General features: G+C 39.5%; 1 protein-coding gene across 3 annotated transcripts; it reads left to right on the top strand.

Moving 5' to 3' along the window:
- Positions 1-28: 28 nt before the first annotated feature.
- On the top strand, positions 29-20,023 carry RIBC2 (RIB43A domain with coiled-coils 2). 3 transcript variants are annotated; one of them, XM_062634925.1, is made up of 7 exons: positions 29-213; positions 3,933-4,014; positions 5,493-5,837; positions 6,484-6,602; positions 14,790-15,017; positions 16,563-16,729; positions 17,685-20,023. In XM_062634925.1, the coding sequence occupies exons 1-7, from the start codon at positions 97-99 to the stop codon at positions 17,764-17,766; spliced, it is 1,140 nt and encodes a 379-aa protein (XP_062490909.1). In that variant the 5' UTR covers positions 29-96; the 3' UTR covers positions 17,767-20,023. The 3 variants fall into 3 exon arrangements, with proteins under 3 accessions (XP_062490909.1, XP_062490906.1, XP_062490907.1); XM_062634922.1 differs by lacking the exon at positions 3,933-4,014 and having other exon boundaries at positions 86-213; positions 17,685-19,988; XM_062634923.1 differs by lacking the exon at positions 29-213 and having other exon boundaries at positions 3,958-4,056; positions 17,685-19,988.
- The last annotated feature ends 249 nt before the right edge of the window (positions 20,024-20,272 follow it).

A 20,272-nucleotide genomic window follows, 5' to 3' on the forward strand; every position in this document is an offset into this window, starting at 1 on the left:
GGGCGGAGCCGCCGTTCCCATCGCGACCCCGTGTGTTGTTCTCCCGGCCGCGCTTCGCTGCCGGCCGTGCGGGGACACGCGCGCACTCTCGGCACCATGAGCAAGCTGGTGCTGCAGCAAGAGCGGCAGGAGGCCGCTGCCCTAGAGCGGCGGCGGCAGCTGGAGCTGCAGCGGCAGAGCCGCATCTTCAACGCTCGAGTCCGGACCATAGGGGTGAGGGCTGGGTCCCGACCGCGGCACCGCGGGGAGGGATGGTTCTGAGGAGAGCGGTCTAAGGCGGGGGTAAACCCTAGGGCAGGGCAAAGGAGGGGGCAGCAGAGGGAGTGGGGGCCCCGGCTCCGGGCGAGGGAGGAGAGTGGTCGCCCCAACAGGTGGCGGGAGCGCGCGCCACCTCAGCGCCTCAGATAGGGAGGAAAACGGGGAGCAAACGCCTCTTTGCGACTTTTAGAGGGCTGAGGCTCTTGTAAAAAAGTCGCTGGTGAAATCGAGTTGTTGTCGTCTAGGTATCGTCGGCAGTTATTTTTGGCAGCTGTCACTGTGTGTGTGAGAGAGAGTGCCTGTCTGAATGTCTGAAGACAGACCTGGATGAAGGGCTAAAGTTTGCTGATCATAACAAAGCCGGGGGAAGTGGCTGATAGACCTGAAGGCTGTGCTGCCATTTAGCGGGACCTTGATAGGCTGGAGAATTGGGCAGAGAGAAACCTAAGAGGTTCAACAAAGGCAGGTGTAGGGTGCTGCACCTGGGGAGGAAGAACCCCAAGAAGCACTACAGGCTGGGGGCTGACCTACTGGAGAGCAGTTCAGCTGAGAAGGACCTGGGAGTATTGGTGGATGACGATAAATTGACTGTAAGTCAGCAGTGTGCCCATGCAGCCAGGAGGGACAATAGTATCCTGGGATGCACTGGGAGGCGTGTGGCAGTAGGTCGAGGGAGCTGATCCTCCCCCTCTACTTGACCCTGGTGATGCCACATCTGGAGTGCTGTGTCCAGTGCTAGGCTCCTCAGTACAAGAAAAACAAGGAGCTACTGATGAGGGTCCAGTGGAGGACCACAAGGATGATCAGGGGTCTGGAGCATCTCTTAAGTGGAGAGATTGTGGAAGCTGGGCCTGTTTAGTCTAGAGAAGAGCAGACTGAGAGGGAGTCTCATTAGTGCAGATCAATATCTCAAAGGTGGGTGCCAGGAGGACGGTGCCAGACTCTTTTTCAGTGGTGCCCAGTGATAGGGTGAGGAGCAACAGCCATAAACTAAACCACCAGAAGTTTCTCCTCAACATGAGGAAGAACTTTATGTTGAGGGTAGCAGAGCACTGGAACAGGCTACCCAGGAGGGTTGTCTACTTCTCTGGAGACATTCAGAACCCACCTGGATACATTCGTGTGTAACTTGTTCTAGGTGACCCTGCCTTGGCAGAGCTGTTGGACTAGATGCTCTCCAGAGATCCCTTCCAACCCTAATGATTCTGTGATTCTGTCTGTAGAATTAAGTAGCATAGGACGAAATGTAGAACTGGTAAAAATTAGTCTGTTGACTTCTTTGGACTGGTAGAATTGCAGCAGATGTCATTTTGATCCATCTTGTCTCAAGTATGGAAATGTGTCTCAAGTCAGTGGAAAGATATCTTCACTTTATCTCTGACAGCACCTTGGATTTGTACTTGTCATGCTTGTGCTAGGATCATCGTAGTTGCAGAGCAATATAGCAGTTACCAGTTAACGAACAGGACACAGCCACCTGGTACAGCATTCTTACACACGCATATAAACAATAAATGGAAGGAGCTAATAACCTTTTTTCAAGTAATGTGAGGTGAGTATAGTAAGATAGTTTGAATTTCATCATCAGGAAACACATTTCTGGTATTTTTGTTTTTACTAGAGCTTTAAAAACTAAATATAAACCATAAATTCTTAACTAATGGAATAGCTGAAAAAGAAATAGTGTATCTTGGTGTATTGAGCAATACTGAAGTACACCATCTGAAGACTTTCCTAAAGGTTTTCACAGAGCTAACATATCAGACAGGTTTTGATATATCCGTTTACATGATACAAACATCTGAAATCAAGGAGAGCCCATTGGAAAAATTTAGTAAATATTTTTATTAACATCATTTGATGTACCTTATTCATTGGCTGAAAAATGACTGCTGACAGAAGAAGTGCTTTGAAGTTGGGCCAAGTCCAAAGTATGAAAAGTCAACAAGTTTATCTGGAGACACGCTATTATTATTTCCAGTGTGGTTTTAGCTTCTTTGCTTTCTCTTTCTCACAAGTTTAGCTGGGCGGCTGTCTCTGACAAAAAATCAAAACAATAGTTGACTTAGACACCACAAATCCGTAAGCAAAGATTGAGTAGTTTAAAAGCATGAGATGATATACTGACTGGAAAAGAAAATGGGAACCAGGATATTAGGGTTTTTTTTCTTGATTATTGCTAGTTTTATTATTACCTTGACCTCTGTATCTGTTTCCTCATCTGATAATTGTAAAAGTAAGGTGCCACCCTCTTCACTTGCAGATTTAATAATTTATCCTCAATCTCTCACTCATTTCCTCAAAGAGTTCAGATAAGTAGTCCAAGTGAAAATTTATTTTCCATTTATAGATGAACTGTTATGCATAAATACAAGTACCCTAGAAATTAGCTGCTTCAATCTGTTTGTAGTAAGGGATTAGTTATTTTAATGTTTAAAAGTTAAACCTGCAGATTTATGTGACTAGGAATAGTTGGTTTAGGGTTGTGTTCTTACTAAGTGAAAGCTGTTCAAATGGGAGAGAGCTGACGGCATAGCTAAACTTGCACACAGAAGTGAATACATTGAATTCCTGCACATTGCCAGAAACTACTAATGAAGTCGTATTGAATTTCTCTTCACAATGTTCCCTATAGTTATACTGAAAGCTTAGTTTCTGAAATTAGACCTCTAAATGAGTTGATACTTAATACCTACTACACCATTGGTTTTGGACAATGATACTCTGTAGAATTCTTTTCCTAATTGGTATCATCGGTAGTCCTTTACAGCATTAACAATGTGCATTTTCAGCCATAATCTGGTTAGGCCTTACTGTCTTGATCTCAACAGTTTTAGGCAAAGACTATCAAAATATTCTTGGAGAATTGTCATTGTTTGTTGACAAAAGGTAACTTGACCAGTTTAGAAAAAAAAAAAAAGAAGAAATAAAATCCAGGTTTCTGCTTATTAATTTACCACCTTTGTCAACAAATACAGATACTGATTCTTTTGCCTAAAATGTAGATGGCTGCTGCTGTTTGATGGTACGATTTAGGGTATTATGCTTTGTTCCAGGTACAGCTGTCCAGGGATGTGAATATTCCGTACCCCACCTATTGGGTCATTGTAGATGCCTGCATGTATCTGAAATGGCACCCGGTGTTGTGTTTTGGCAACTACAGGAAACTACATGGCAGCTCTATCAAATTAGAAAATTTCTTTTCTGTTCCCCATTATTTTTCCAAAGTGCTTTTAGTGAACCACCTGTATTTTTTTCAGATCTGAACTATTACACCTTCCTGTCATCTTGACTGTCAAAATGCTTACCCGCTTTATAATCAAAAGAACAACAAGAAGAAGTAAAAATGCCAGTTATAATGGGGAAAACATATTCTCAGTAATGCAGCTTAAAATGCTTATAGATCTATATATCATGTAAATATGGTATTTAATTCTCATTTGGTGCAAGAATATGCCTGTCATTATTAAAGTGAAGCAAGCAAACAGGAATATTACTGCTTCTGTGTTTTCTTTTTATGTCACTCACATTAAATAGTGTTGTGTATACGCCCCGTTGGTAGTGCCTTTGTATCTATCTTGTGCAACTGTGAATCAGTGTAGCTTGACAGTGCCTGTAATTGTTCAATCCTAGCATCTCTTTCAGAGCTGCTTTTTTTTTTTTCATTTTAATAGGTTGATAAAGATGCACTGGATACCCAGGTTAAGGAGAGGAAAATTCAAGAAGCAGCTGAAAAAGCACGAAATGAAGAACTTGGTATATTCATAGATACAGTGATATTTCTGTGAATTGATAAATGTAATATAACATCTGTTTCCTGCTTTCTTTTTGCCTTCATATATTTCCAGCTGCCATATTTATTTCCAAATGGAGCCTCTCTCCTTGAATCTTGCTATATCAATCAAGATACATATATAGGTAGATAGATATATATATATATAAAAAAGGCAAATTTGTGGGCTTTTCTCTAAATTCAGACATACAAAGGGAATTCTGTAATGTGTAGTCCTATTTAAGTTCATATATTTGTATTGGTAAAACATGTGTTTTCCTCAGTATCTTGAAATTTATATTGAGATGATTAAACTGGTATACGTTTCCTCATGGGCTGGAATTTTCAGTGTTTTCTTTTAAAACACTAGTGATTGTCAAATACATTGTTTAGAGACCTGAAGATATGGGAGGATTAAAAAAACAACTTACTACTGTTCTCAGAACAGTAGTGGCAAATTTGTTTGATTGCTTTCTTGCAGAGTAAGTCTGTGTTCTGTCTGCCCATTCTTCAGTAGAATATACAGACTGTATAGAATTCTCTATAGATTATTCTTACTAGAAGTCATGTACAACAAGGCTGTACGTAGGAGTCTTTGTTAAGTCAGAGCACACAGATATGCAAATATTTCATACGTGTCCCCTGACCTCAAAACCCTTTGGGGCCCTCTGTGTTTGGAATGCTTTCCTGGGATATCATGTGAAAAGGTCCCACAGACTGAGGTCTCTGTGGGTTCCAAGAAGAGCTAGAATGGAGCTGCCAATTTCCATGCTGTACTTCAAGGGCTGCTTGTGATTTTCCTGGCAGAATACCTGTCAGACAGACTCCTAGGAAACTGCCGGAACCAATATGTAGTCTGTCAACAGAGGAAATGATCTTTTCTTGTGAATTATATTTAAATGGCTAAAATGGCTAGCATGAGATTGTTTTTCTTTCAAACTAAATTATGTAGGTTAAATGAGCAAGAGCTATTAAGCCGTTCAAAAACTGTTGGTGCCTGTTAATTATTTTAGTGCGATGTTAGAAAAATGATTTGAACTATGAAACAACTATCTGTATTCCTTTTATTTGGAGCCCAAAAGTATTATCTCAGTTGTGACCATAAACTTAAAGTAAATGGGAAGAATTACCATACAGTCCATTTCATGAGTTACTACAAGTTTTATTCAAATGAAACCTCACAGTTCTAGAAGTTCTTACTGTTGTCTTTGCTTCACAAGCATATATTTCATTGTAGCATTAATAAGAGAATTGATACCTAAAAAAATGAAAGTATGTTGAAAGTAGATGTTAACTAGCATTGGAGTGTTTGCTGGGCTGGTACTCATAGATGAAGTACTCTTTCCTAAGGTATAAAAGTTTGAAGACTTAGATACTATTTATTCCTCTTCAAAATTTTATTTTTCCGTTTTACATGTACAATTCTAAGAGTTGTGTTTTCATTGGGTTTGTTTTTCTCTAGCTAATGAAATGAAGCAAAATTACAAGATCATGTGTATGTTAGAAAAACGACATAAAAATGATATCAGAAACATAAATAAGGCTGTCAGTGAGTTTCAGAAGAATTTGCAGAAGCCAGAAACGAGGCGTGAATTTGACCTGAATGATCCGCAAGCCCTAAAGAAGGACAGACCTGCTCGAGTTTCAGACGATGATCCTCGATGTACTGTATCTGGCTTGCAGAAGTTTTTGGGTGAAGATTTAAACTATGATCAGAGGATGAAATTTCAAAAGGAGCAGTTAAGAGAGTGGTCTCTTCAGCAACAGAAAGACTTAAAGAATGCATTAGCTGATCAAAAATTTGCAGGTAACAAAGGAAGATAATGAGGTTTTAATCTCCTTTTTCTGAAATTCTGATGTATCTGACAAAAATATGGTTTAGCCCATTGTGTCAGTCTGACATAGCAGTATTTTAGTGTATTCAGTATTTAACTTTTAGAAATACTGCAGCAGTTTTTACTTCACAAGCTGTAATGTATTCAGTTATCACACTTAAGAAGTCTATATTTAATAACATGTGATTGTAATATTTCATTTCTGTTTCATGCCTCAAATGATGTATTGGAGCATGCTGAAAAATCATCTGTATTTTGCATGCCAGATGGTATGTTTACTTCATCAGACCAAATTGTCCAGTTTTTACTGTTCTATAGCAGACCAAATAGTACCAAATTTTCTAGCTTGTCGTGAAACATTTTTTTCTGCAGTACTTATCATACTTTTTCATTTTAACTTCTATACTGTTAAGACAAGATGGGTTACATAATGACTTAATGAGTCATCTGAAATTCCAAGATGGAAAGCTTTGGTGGTAGGATTTGGAAATCCTATGTAATTCAGCCTACGATGCCTGGAACTCCCCTGTCTGTCTCCCTCTCTCTCTTATATTGGCTTACTTCTCTAGCACATTATGTCCAAGAATATTGACTAAATTTAATTCTAATCTAATTTAGATGATCTTCATGACAAATACAGGATTGCACTTGATCAAAAGACTATGGAGCAACAACAGAAAGAAGAAGAAAACAGGCGTGCTGTTTGTGCAGCTACTAAAGATTTCAACAGAAGCCAGGTAAATTAGTGTTGGGTTGGTTGGTTTTGTTGTGTTTTTTTTTTAAGTGGAGACAGAAGTAAACTAAGATGTGCAAGAGTACAATGAGTAATGGTATTTTCACAGAGGTTCTTAGCAGCTAACTACCAAGGTTGCTTTGTCCCCTCCAAGGATCTAGCTATTGTCTGGCTACTTACCCTCTGTCAAAATTCTCCAAGTTCTCAGCTTCCTGACTAGAAGGCAGCAATAGCTCCCCAGTCTTTCAGGGACTTCCAGTCTGTAAACTGAGCAAAACAGCAAAAGCCTCCCATCCTTCCTTCTTGTTTTATATCAGTTGTCAGATTATCTTAGCTGTGTCTGCCTGCTTTTCTTTCTGCTTGGACCCATTGCTACCAGTAGGGTTTTTTGTCTTTATTGAAGTTAATTCCCCTCAGCCACTGTTTTTGGCACTTATTCCTTGATATTTGTGCACGTCTCTTGCTTGTTTACCAAGCATGTTTTGGAACCTGTTGAAACAGGACATGAACTTTTATCTGTCTTAGTACCATTACCTGTCATGCCTCAGTTCTTTACCTTACTGCAAAGATATATTTCATTTTTTTTTATGTGCAGATTATATGCACAGCTCAGAGGGCTACATGGAGGCTTTTAATTTGGTTAAACTGTATTTGGTGTGACTTAGCTTTAAATTTATTTGGTCACGTCAAAATAAGCCATATTAAAATTACCCACATCAACTACAGTATCTTTTTGTTTAAGTATATAAGCATGCAAGTGTAAGTGTTGCTTGAGCCTTTTAGGGAACATTTGGCATATGGTAATTGAAAAGGCTTTTGCTGCTTGAAGTCGTGGCTACTGAACAGTATTTTATATGAATAGCTGCAAAAGTACCCTAAGTGGCTGGTACATTTAGGGTAGCAGTAGTATCCCAAATAATTGTTGTCACATAAATTGATTCCATGGAAAAATTCCTGAATTTGTGATATGGTTTGGGGATAGGGTGGTAGGTCTGTGTGTGGTATGTGTTTTAATGTATGGGCATATACATTCTACACAACTGGTGTGCATTTTAAATATATTCAAAAGTCTTGGTCTGTTTTTTTCTAGTATAAGGGTGTGATAGTAGAGGTTAGGGCAACAGTCTCCTGTTGCTTCTTATTGAAACATAGAAACCAGAGGTTTCAGGTTGCCAGGCCTTTCAGTGATGTTGACTTTAAGAGAAAGCTATGTTATGAAGGGATTTTCTATGCATCTTTTTCCCATGACAGGAAACTAAGGCATTCAGCCTGAGAATGCGCTCCACAGGATAAATCTCTGTATCTGACCTCAAGTGTATTGAACGGGAGTCTCCAGCAGTTTCAGCATTCTGAGCAGCCAGTTTGAAGACCTTAACCTCTTGAGGGTGCAGTCTCAGACTGCATTTTGCTATACACATATCTGCCTTAGCTGTTGGTGGCTGCCAAGAGAGGAACTCCTTTTTCCTGTTCTCTGAGTTTCATTCATTTTTTTCTTCTCTGTCTCTTCCAATTGATCTGCTTCAGGATTGTGATTATGAAGCTTCAGGATGTGTTGGATCATTTCTCAAATCCAAAAGAAAATTAACTGGTCTAGAATGTGTGACTGCTAGATCTGACTGGGAGGTGTGAATGCACAGTCTGAGGTGACAGTAAAGGAGGGGAGAAAGTAACACTACCCTTTCTAAGGCAGTCTTCAGTTATTGTAATTTGGATAAAGTCTAGTATGGGAGTGCATCTTCAGAGAGGAAGAAATTTCCTAGAATTTGACTTTGGATCAGCCACTGTCTCCATGGCCATCCTCTGTAGACCTTACAGTTGCCAGTATCTTTAGGGGGTGTAAAGAATAAAATATTTAAAAATAAATAAAAAAACCCACAACACAACAAACCCAACCAACCAACCAAAAAAAAAAAAAAAAAGGCAAAACAAACAAAACATAAAACACAGCAAGTGATGTACACCAGGAGAAACATGGTTTAGCCAATCTGCTAGTCAGTTAGTGAAAAATCCCAGCAGATGGGTGAAGGTATCTCAGTTCTTCACAGCCTGCTTCAGTACAAGATTTGATGTTGCTGTCCGCTGTGACAGTGGTTCAGCTTCCATACATAGTACCACTGCCAGTGACTTTTTTGCTAAGAAGCTTATCTTAATGGTTCTTTTTGTTCTTCTTGAATTAGTTAGTAGGACAATTAATTGATATATTTGGTACCATATTTCCCAGTAGTGAAGGACCCTGTACTGTGAACATTTTATATGTGTGTGGTTTCTAGAAAATTAATGTTATACTTCTTCTCAGGTTTTCTGTCATCTAAGTATGTATTAACCAGGACACCAATAATGCTTTTGTCCTTGGTATAAGAGAAGACTTCTACTAGCTTAAGCTGTCAGTTATTCCTGCTGAAATTATTCATAAGAAGTAGTAATCATTTTAATTTGGGAAGCTAGGTAACGGAAAGGAAGACTACCTGAAGTCCTGACTAGAAAGTGTATTTTTCACTGCCTTTGATGTGATTCCATAGCAGAATCTTACCATTGCAGAAAGGGTTTCTTCAGAAAGGATAATAACACTTGGAAATGCCCAGTTTAGCAGTACAGTGATAGATACACTGATTGTGTTCTTGAAATCAGAGTCATTTTGGTTTATATAGCACAGGATTTGAATCCTTTCCAAGACACTTTGTAGATAATGCTAAGAAAATGAGAGGATATTATTACAGAGGATCTCTTAATGACATTGTATTTATAGACTTGTTAACAGTCTTATAGACCATATGTCCTTAGAATTTATTCCTGGGCATACCACAATAGCTTAATAACTTTATGATAATGTTGTTATTACAGACATTTGATGGCATTATTCTGGTTCCATATATACTCAACATTACACTGTTATTAACACATTAAAAGCCAGCAGCCACTTCAGGGAAACAATTGTTTTGTTTTGTTTTTTTCAGGCTTTGAGTAAATTATGTATTTGCATTAACTCTAGAGCATTTTTTTCAGTTGAAATGAAATATTTGAATGCCTAAACACAGAATAAGAATGGGAACTTATTGTCATTCTTTGAAGTGTGGTGTGCAAATATCTTTTATCACTTTTATCCTATTCTTCATAGTCACTGTCTAGAATCATCATTATTTCAACTTTTATCACATTTTCAGGCATGAGGGAAAATAGTGCACATACTGATTTTTTAACAGACCTTGCTAAGCAAAATTCCTAGGTTGAATGTGCTGGATGTGCAATTCGCTGCTATGAGATAAGTATCTCATGTAATATGTCTATGTCATGTATAGTATGTCATGTCTATGTATAGTAAATACAAAGGAATTGTATTTACTACACAGATTAATAATACTCTTTCACAAGTGCCTAAGATCCCGGAGAGGTCACTCTGGTCATCTGTGATCTTTGTGCTTTTTCTTTCTGGAGAAATTCAAAACACGCCTGGACACCTTCCTATGTAACCTGCTCTAGGTGGCCCTGCCTTGGCAGGGGGCTTGGACTGGATGGTCAGTCTCCTGAGGTCCCTTCCAACCCTAATGATTCTGTGAAAAGCACTTCAGAAGCCGTGTGTTCCTTTAGTCCAGTGTTGGCAGCAGTTAATTCCTCACACAACTGAGACTGAGGTTGGGCAGAGAAGAGATTCAGAGCAGCCCTGTGGAGAAGGACTTGGGCGTGTTGGTTGATGAGAAACTTAACATGAGCCGGCAGTGTGCGCTCACAGCCCACAAAGCCAACCGCATCCTGGGCCGCATCAAAAGGAGCGTGACCAGCAGGTCGAAAGAGGTGATCCTGCCCCTCTACTCTGCTCTCATGAGACCTCACTTGGAGTATTGTGTGCAGTTCTGGTGTCCTCAACATGGACATGGAGCTGTTGGAACAAGTCCAGAGGAGGGCCACAAGGATGACTGGGGACTGGAGCACCTCTGTATGAAGACAGGCTGAGAAAGTTGGGGCTGTTGAGCCTGGAGAAGAGAAGGCTGTGTGGAGACCTCATAGCAGCCTTCCAGTATCTGAAGGGGGCCTAAAAGGATGCTGGGCAGGGAATCTTCAGTAGGAACTGTAGTGACAGGACAAGGGCTAACAGGTTAAAATTTAAACAGTGGGAGTTTAGATTGGATATAAGGAAGAAGTTCTTTGCTGTGAGGGTGGTGAGGCACTGGAATGGGTTGCCCAAGAAGTTGTGAATGGTCCATCCCTGGCAGCGTTCAAGGCCAGGTTGGACAGAGCCTTGGGTGAAATGGTTTAGTGTGAGGTGTCCCTGCCCATGGCAGGGGTGTTGGAACTAGATGATCTTAAGGTCATTTCCAACCCTAACTATTCTATAATTCTATGGCTTGGTGTTGTTACAAGCATGTGAATTCCTGTTAATTCTTCTATGTGCATTTCTTCTTTTACTTTATGACTTGAATCTAACAGCAAAAGGAAGCGTTTAGTAGTAGGGAAGATGTATAATGTTGGATCATAAATTAAAATAAATGAGTGTGTATTTGTGCATCTCTTTGGTTTTGTTTTGTTTTCTTTCCATGCTACGCCAGTGGATTATATTTTATCAGGGATTCCACTTGAAAAGTGAAATCTGATACATTTTCTGAGTTTAAAATCTTTTGTTTGTGGTGTCATGGCTATGTGTACAGCTGAGAGTTTCCTCCAGTAAGATTTCCAGGCAGTTCAGAAATTTTAGGCTTTTCCTCTTACTGAGAAGGTTAGGGTTACAATGTGTCAATGCTTTTTTTTTTTGATCTATTGCTAGATCAAAGTGCATTAAAATGATCTAAATAAAAATTATACATTTTCAGTTTCAGGGTCAATAATTCTGTAAGGTCTATCCAAAATTACTTTAAGTGTCATTTACTCTGGAATGTTTTCAGAACTAAAAATAATTGCTTGTTTCATAGTATTAATAAGCTACAAGTACATACCCCTATGTTCTGGTTCCATGTTCCCAAAATATTGGATGATTGAAAATCTTTGAGGGTTTTGTTTTTTTCTTGGAAGCTGTAATGTTGTAGTTCCTCTCAAGTTATTATCGACTCTTCTGGAGGAAAAACCCAACTTCAGGGAAACACATTTTGGTTTAAAAGTGTAGCTTTAAAGTTCTGGTAAAAAAATATACTCACTGACTTCAATGAGACGAAAACATGGCCTTTAGTTTCCAAGGTATTATTCCATGTTATGATGGCAGAGCCAGTAATTATTAGATCTGAAGTTGATGCTTTGCCACTTGAAATTTTACTTGCTTGTTTTTCCACTTGTCTAAAAGTAGACATTTTATTTTCCTGCTCCAAAGTGTATGTTCCTATTAGATGGCTGTTAAGTATTTTTAAGTATGAGGTTTTCTGCATCATTGAAGTTGCAGTTGTGGCTTAGGTAATTTATACTTCTAAAAATAATAGATGTATCTTTTATTAGTTTCTTTGTGCATCAGATACTTTTGTTATTTTAATGGAAACCACAAGGCTGTTTTCAGCCATCAAATTTATTAATCTAGGATACAGTTCTCGGTGTTATTTGTTATTTCTTCTTCTGAACGGTCCCTGACAGGTTGTGCATGTTGGCATGGAACAAATAGAAGTCACACTTTGACTATTCAGGCTTGATGCCTGGGACAACTCCTGTCATCCAAACTCAAAGTCTGTAAATATAAATGTAGAGAGAAAGCCAGGTCAGCAGTCTCCTCTGGTGGCATAGATCAGTGTGCTTGCTGAGGGTTCTACTCCATAATGTTTGTTTATCTCTTCTAGTTACTCTGCCTACTGTTTTTCAACTTCACCTATATGCCACAGAACGCTATTTTTACCTACTGTGACTTCTTGATGCCTAAGCCTTAATTTTTCATTTGTCCTCATCCATTTCCTAAGTGTGTATGCCAAACAGTGAACTGCTAATTGGCAAGAAAAGTGGACAGCTGTTGTATTTAACTCATACAGTGAGTATTCTCAAGCCAGTGATTTTTTTTTTTTTTTTAACAGAGCATGAGATAATCTTGGGCAAACTTGGAGAGAGAGGTATTCACTGATCTGTTACAGTCAAGGTAAATGTGTGAAGCTACGTATGTGAGACACAGGTCTGGTAACCTGTGCTTTTTGAGCCCTGGCAAAGAGGAGATTAGCTGTCTGCTGTCCAGATGGAAGCGAGCACCATACATTTTTCCAGATGGTTTACCTCATGCATTACAGAAGAATGAGACATGATTAGAAATGGATGATGCATATATATTGTCACTGTACTTCAAATTAGTTTACTTAATCAAATTCTTCTTTGGAAGGTAATTTAAAGTAAAATCACCATATTTGGTTTCTGGAGTTTTGCCAAGGGGAAAACTTCCTCTGAATAGGAGGCTATGAACTCATAGTGGTCATTAGGGACAGTGTTTTCCATAGGAAGTGCATATTGTGATTTCTGGTACTACAGATCATCATTCAAGTTTGCATTTTCTGTCGGCAAAGAGAACAGATTCAAGGCTGCCTCTTCAGGCTTCACATAGACATCACTTTTCTGTTTGGATGTTCTGAGTGCTTAACCATACTCTTCACATAGATTTAATATCTAATATAGAATCATAGAATAGTTAGGGTTGGAAAGGACCTTAAGATCATCTAGTTTCAATCCCCCTGTCATGGGCAGGGACACCGCCAGGGATGGAGCATTCAAAAAATCTTGGGCAACCCATTCCAGTGCCTCACCACCCTCACAGTAAAGAACTTCTTCCTTATATCCAATCTAAACTCCCGCTGTTTAAATTTTAACCTGTTAGCCCTTGTCCTGTCACTACAGTTCCTACTGAAGATTCCCTGCCCAGCATCCTTTTAGGCCCCCTTCAGATACTGGAAGGCTGCTATGAGATCTCCACAGAGCCTTCTCCAGGCTGAACAGCCCCAACTTTCTCAGCCTGTCTTCATACAGAGGTGCTTCAGTCCCAAGTCATCCTCGTGGCCCTCCTCTGGACCTGTTCCAACAGCTCCATGTCCATGTTGAGGACACCAGAACTGCACACAATACTCCAAGTGAGGTCTCATGAGAGCAGAGTAGAGGGGCAGGATCACCTCTTTCGACCTGCTGGTCACGCTCCTTTTGATGCGGCCCAGGATGCGGTTGGCTTTGTGGGCTGTGTGCACATGCTGCAGGCTCATGTTAAGTTTCTCATCGACCAACACCCCCAAGTTCTTCTCCGCAGGGCTGCTCTGAATCTCTTCTTTGCCCAACCTGTAGCTGTGCCTGGGATTGCTCCGACCCAGGCGTAGGACCTTGCACTTGGCATGGTTAAACTTCATGAGGTTGGCATCAGCCCACCTCACAAGTGTGTCAAGGTCACTCTGGATGGCATTCCTTCCCTCCAGGGTGTCAACCGAAACACACAGCTTGGTGTCATCAGCAAACTTGCTGAGGGCTCACTCAATCCCACTGTCCATGTCAGCAACGAAGATGTTGAACAAGACCAGTCCCAACACCGATCCCTGAGGGACACCACTCGTTGCTGGTCTCCAGCCAGACATTGAGCCATTGACCACAACTCTTTGCGTGTGGCTATCCAGCCAGTTCTTTATCCACTGAGTGGTCCACCTATCAAATTAATCTCTCTCTGATTTAGAGCCAAGGATGTCGTGTGGGACAGTGTCAAACATTTTGCACAAGTCCAGGTAGATGACATCAGCTGCTCTACCCCTGTCCATCAGTTCTGTAGCCCCGTCATAGAAGGCCACCAATTTGGTCAGGCGGGATTTCCCCCATGCTGGCTGTTACCTAGCACCTTGTTGTTTTTCATGTGCCTTAGCATGCCCTTCAGGAAAATCTGCTCCAAGATTTTGCCAGGCACAGAGGTGAGACTTTCAAGGCCACTGATTCAAGTTTGTGAACTTTTATCATAAATTTTTTCCATATTGTGTCTGGCCTCCAAATATCCAAACTGGTATTTGCTTGTCGGTAAATGTGAAATTATTTTTTATTAATCCTGTCTTTTCTTAAAAACCAAAATTATTTCTCCCCAAATTACTTGCTATTTGTGATACGACAATACAGAAGAAATGTATGCCATTAGATTTTTTGATCTTAGCCAGTAGTACCATAATCATAGTGATGCTATTGACAACTGTATGCAAGTTGGAAAGAAACCTGTTATGAAGTGCTGACTTTGTTGATGCCTTTGTTTCCTTCTTGGAAAAACTCTTACTTCTCTCACTCACTCTAGGCTGCTGAACTAGCTGAGAAAAAGAAGTTGGAAAAGTATCAAAAAATGAAAGATGACATGAATGAAATTTCCAGCCTCCTTCAAGGAGACCTACTTTCTGAAAATCCTGACCAAGCAATCAGTTCCTTTGGCACACATCGTGTGATCACAGATCGATGGAAGGGAATGAATCAGGATCAGCTGAGGGCAATCCGTGATACTCAACAGCAACAAGTTCTGGAGAAACTGGTATTTAAGCTTACTTGCACATTCTGTATTCCTGGTTGTAATAATAGACAATGTTTGTAGAAGAAAATATTATTGCTTGCCCTGTGTGTCCCATTGTAAGACTATTTTCCTTTGAGATGAATTTTACCCAAATGAAACTGAACACAGTGTCTCTGAAGCGGCTGGGAAATGTCATGGAGTATCAGAAGTGGGCTGGAGCACTGGAGTTGTGCTGGGAGGAAGGTTGCTGTGCAGCCCAGAGTGAAGGGACCTGGCGATCTTAGGACATGTTCTGTGGTGGCTTAGCTGAGGAGAAAATTCTTTCACAGCCCGAGACTAGGCTTCATGGTGCAGCTCAGGAGTGGACGAGACTGCATGAGCTGCCTACAAGGAATGAGAGGAGTGGGCTGCTCCATAGGTGAAGAGCCATGAGCAGTGGCTGAAGGCAGGGCAGACCAGAGCAGTGTTCTCATGCTCAGGGGCTCAGGGGTGCTCAAGCAAGACAAATAGAGCAGGTCCAATGATACTGCTCATGCACTTTTCACAGTCTTAAAAGTTCATAAATGTGAAAGAATTTCTTTTCTACTGTCCCACACGACTGTGAGCCATGCTCTGGGATAGAATTACAAGAGAAAAACTAAATATTGCCAAAAAATTGCTGCTCTAAAGGTGAATGGAAGCAGGCAGTCAAAATGAAGAAACCTATTGTTCCTGTGCAGACATGAGCATACAGGCCTAGGTATTGTGAAGTAGGAAGCTACTGCTAGATAAGACATTGAGTGCAGAGGCTGGATTCATAACAGCTAATATGTAGCTGTTGATTTTTGATTTCTTAATCCCTAAAGTGCCCTATGCTGCACTATGTCTTATCTAGTGCTGTAATTTAACGATGAAGATAAGGGAGTTGTTTTCCTGGCTTTCCTGTGACCCTAAAGTAAGCCCATTCAAGCAGTTAAGCTAGCAGAAAATGAGCCCCTCCAAGAAAAGGGAGTTTTTTGCAGCCTGGTTTCTTGAATCAGTTCAGTATGATGTCAGACAAGAAGTGAGGAAGTGATAGTGTAACAGGGGCAGAGGAAAACAATTTGGGTCTACTCATCTGGCATCGGTGGCTCAGTTATTACACCATGTTAGCTGTATTACAAACCATACTGATGTCTACTAACTTCTGACCTCAAGAAGTTACAACTCTTGCTAATAAAAACTTTAAAAAAAAACACAAACCAACCTGTCTTGCTGCTCTGGGTTTTTTGAGAGACGTCATACATTAGAGAGGACTACTGATTGATTAACTTCTGCTAGGCAGCAAACCCTAATTTTCTTGTGCAGAGGTAGGAGTCTGTCTTGCTCCCTAGAAAAGGATGGCTTTCTCATCTGCAGTATCCTACTTCCACATAATGCATGAGCTCCCACCTAGCTTGGAAGTGCTTTTTCTTCCTATTTCAAATGCTACCCCTAGTGTTCAGTAAAGGCAAGCAAGTTTGTGAGGAATATACCAATCAGCCTTTATATATACTGTTTCATCTTTGAACAAAGAGAAAATTAAGCATTTTTTTTTCATTCCTGAAGAGACGAAACCAGGAGGAACGCCGAGTTGATGCTGAATGGGACAGGCAAAGAATACACACTGCAAGAGCGCAGCTGATTTTAGAGCGGCATCTACAACGACAGAATCGGGAACGGCGCCGAGCTTTAGATAACATGAATGCAGACATGTCTCAGGAGCAGAAATCAAAGTAGGTACCAGAGGAGTTTTCTTCTTTTCAAATAAAATTCTTTACCGTTAACACAGTACCTTGGCTTTCAAAGAGCTTTTTCACTTGTATTGATTGTAACTTTTTTAATACTCTTGTTACAACTTTATACTTGAAAGGAAAAAAAGAACAATTCAGCTTAAGTGTGGTTTTCAGTACTATTTAAATAGTCTTCAAAGAGTAGCTTATGATTTTTACTGACTTACATGTATGAATTAATAGTTGGAATTCTTAAAAGTGTTCCACTGACAACAGATGGTTTATGTAGATAGCAAAACAGAGAATAAATACAGTTGTCTATGTAGGAAGTTTATTTATCAGGTGTAAAACAGTATGTATTTCTTAAATTTGCCTTTGTTTTCTGAAACAAAAAAGGATGGGCATCAGTAGAACTGCCAGTTTTTGATAGCCCGGAACAAAATGGAGCTTTTCCATTTGTGTATGACAAAACTGTGCGATTCTTTAGCTAAGAGCTGGACATGCCTTGGTGGACAGGTCTTGTGTCTGCTGTAATGGGAAAGGAGGAAGATAATACGTGAAGGAAAAAAAACTCCAGGTGATTCAGTCTTCTCTGGTTTTGATTTTGTTTGGTTGTTTCTTTTTTCCCCAAAATGCATGCATACATTGGTTTTACAAAAGAATTTCCAGTACCTGCTGCTTTCTTCTTATGAAAGCAAAATTCGTAATTGTGTTAATTTATTTTTTCACTGTGAGATTTTTCAAAGGTTATTTTAGGATTGAAAGAAGTTTCCTATATTGAGATGTGGCATACATTTTGGAGGGAAAGACCTAGTTTATTGAATTCCATTATTAGTTCTGAATTTTATAATCATTTATGAGTGTTTATGCATAACATCTTCAAGTTTCTCAGGTTACTTCTATATATCATAATGAGAAAAAATTTACTAACTGCATTTTTTTTTTAATTTATTGCCAGGAACATTTATCTTAAAGAAGAAGAATATTCAAATTATCCAACAGACGAGTATTTCGCACAGTTTAATACAACTAGCCGATGACATTCTGGGTAAATCAACCTGAAATATAGAGAAGTATGTAGACGTATTAAAACTGTTATTTGAGCAATCCCATGTTTTTTTATTTTTAACTGTTTCCTACCCTGTGCAAACAGTGCACTCAAATTAAAGGAGAGTCTGCTAGGCCACATGTGTTCTAAGAAGAGGAAAACACTCCTAATTTTTAAACTTGACTGCTTTTCTAACGAAGTGCTAATAGTTCAGTAGTAGGTTGTTTGACTGTTGTGTCTCAGGCTTAACTGTGAGGTTTACATTATCCATGCCTTTGGAAATCCATTTCTGTAAAGGAATCCCAGTTTAAAATGTGATGCTACTTTATGCACTTGGGCAGAGGGGAATGCTGCCTGACATGGATCACAAGTGGTGCACACTTAGCAGATTCTATGGGAGGGAAGAAAGATGACCTAGGCAGAAAGTTTTGGGGTTGTTTGCTTGGGGGCTTTTTGTTTTGATTTTCTTTTTAGGTTTTGGTGTTGGTTTTTTTTTTTGTTTGTTTTTGGTTGGTTGGTTCATTTGGTTTGGGTTTTGGATATGTTTGGGGTTTTTTTAAGTAAAAAAATATCCAGCCAGACACAAAAGCAAGCAAAGAGAAAGAAATGGAGAAGTTGGTCAAAATTACTGCTTTTATTTCCTGAATATTAGGAGTAAGAAGAGAAGATTTTGACAATTACCCTGGTGGTTATAGCAGGGGCATGACACAGAAATGGAATGTGGGTAATAGTAAGTAGGGAAAAGAATGAGGGAAAGTATTGCTGCATACACTGCCACTCATTAGAAATAACAGAGAATATTTAAGGGCAGTGTGCCTCCGAGGGAAAGTGTAGGAAGAGTTTACAGATGTGATGGAAGGTGGACAGAAAAGGAATCAGGCATGCACCAAACAAAATCAAGGAGAAAAATCTCGGCTTGTGCACAGTACTTCAGGGAAAGAGTTTCCTTCCTAGCTTCATGGTTACAGAATTTATTTAGCAATGGAAGAGGCAGTCAATGGTATTTGAAAAATGAGCAAATAAAGCCCATGGGAAGAAAATATGGAGAATCAATGTAAGAAACTAACTGCACAAGAGAAATGGATGATGGAGATAACGAAAAAATGAAATCCAGAAAGGAAAGCGATGACGTACAGGTGACTGGAAAAAAGATTAGAAGACTTAGTGATCTAAAACAGGAAAAAGAATGAGAGAGAGATGAGAGATTCAGCTAAACATCCAGAACCTCTAGGACTGTCAACCCTTAATAAAAATAGAGAGGCCATATATGAGAATAAATCTTAAAGTAAGTCTGTGTAGCTTTCCAGAATCTGGAATGTAAACTTGGGGTAAAAACATCCTGTTGACATTGGCATACAGTCTGCTGGCTTTTCTTTGCATCAGGATAAGTGGTAACAATTCTGGTGAAACAGGTTGAAGATGACTATGCCAAGCTAAGTAGAAAAGGCATTTAAAAAAACAGAGGCTGAGGTAAACTCTAATGAGTTATTCTCATCTTTGTAAAAATAATGAAGACTGTATGGTTCTCAAGATTATTAGGAGGATTTTGAGATGTTTGAAGGAAGAATTCCTTGAAAGGGGACTGTTTAAACAGGTCTGTTTACTTTCCTTGAAAGGGAGCTCTTTCAAAAGAGGTCTGCTTGCTCAGCTGAAATAGTGGCCCTGTGGGATCAGGCTGATAGGCCTAATTACCATTCTGAACCAGGTGATAACAACAGGAGTTTGGAAAAGACCATCATTAATTCCTCTAAATGGAGAGGAGGAAGAAAATCAAGGAAAACATGAAAAGGGATAAAAAAGTGTCTTGGGACAGGATAATCTATAGCAAAAAGATATGTCCTAATTTTACTATATTAATACAACTGGAACTAATTGCAGTATAGATAGAAATAGGTAGAAAATCAGCATTGCTGGAGAACAGGAACTGAAGAATGGGCTATTCAGAAAAGCTGGAAGATAAAGCTGAGAGAGGATCACACTTGCATTGTTAATGATGAGCCAGACTACAAAGAAGTAAGAAGGGATCGTATTCAAGAGATTCTCATGTGTTAGCATTTGGAGATCCAGTTATTTGTCAGACTGGGATTCACACATGGCTGGATGTCTTTGTAGTATTAACAAATACTGTATTGAATTGGTAATCTCAGTTCAACCACAAGTTGGTTTGTATCTGCATTGAATATTTCAGGCTCTGATTTTTAATTTTTTTTTTTTAACTAACAAAAAAACTAATAAAGTGTTGAAAAATTCATGAAGTTGTCTTCTTTTGTCCACCTTTATACGAGTATGTGTTTACAGCTGTACAGTTTTAACATACTGATGGACCTAGTCAGATGACATTTTTATTCCTTAAGGAAGGACTGTATGATTAAAGCCTTTTTATATTTACCTACTTGCTAGCATAAAAACTTTTTATGTGAATTTACAAAAATGATAAATTTCTCAGTTAAACTATGAATAGGCCTTAGATAGAAATTCAAGTAAGGAGACTCTGCCAA

The sequence above is a fragment of the Pezoporus occidentalis genome, unplaced genomic scaffold (assembly GCF_034315485.1).
Source record: "Pezoporus occidentalis ecotype Australia unplaced genomic scaffold, CSIRO_AGI_Poc_V1 ctg44, whole genome shotgun sequence".
NCBI lineage: Eukaryota > Metazoa > Chordata > Aves > Psittaciformes > Psittacidae > Pezoporus > Pezoporus occidentalis.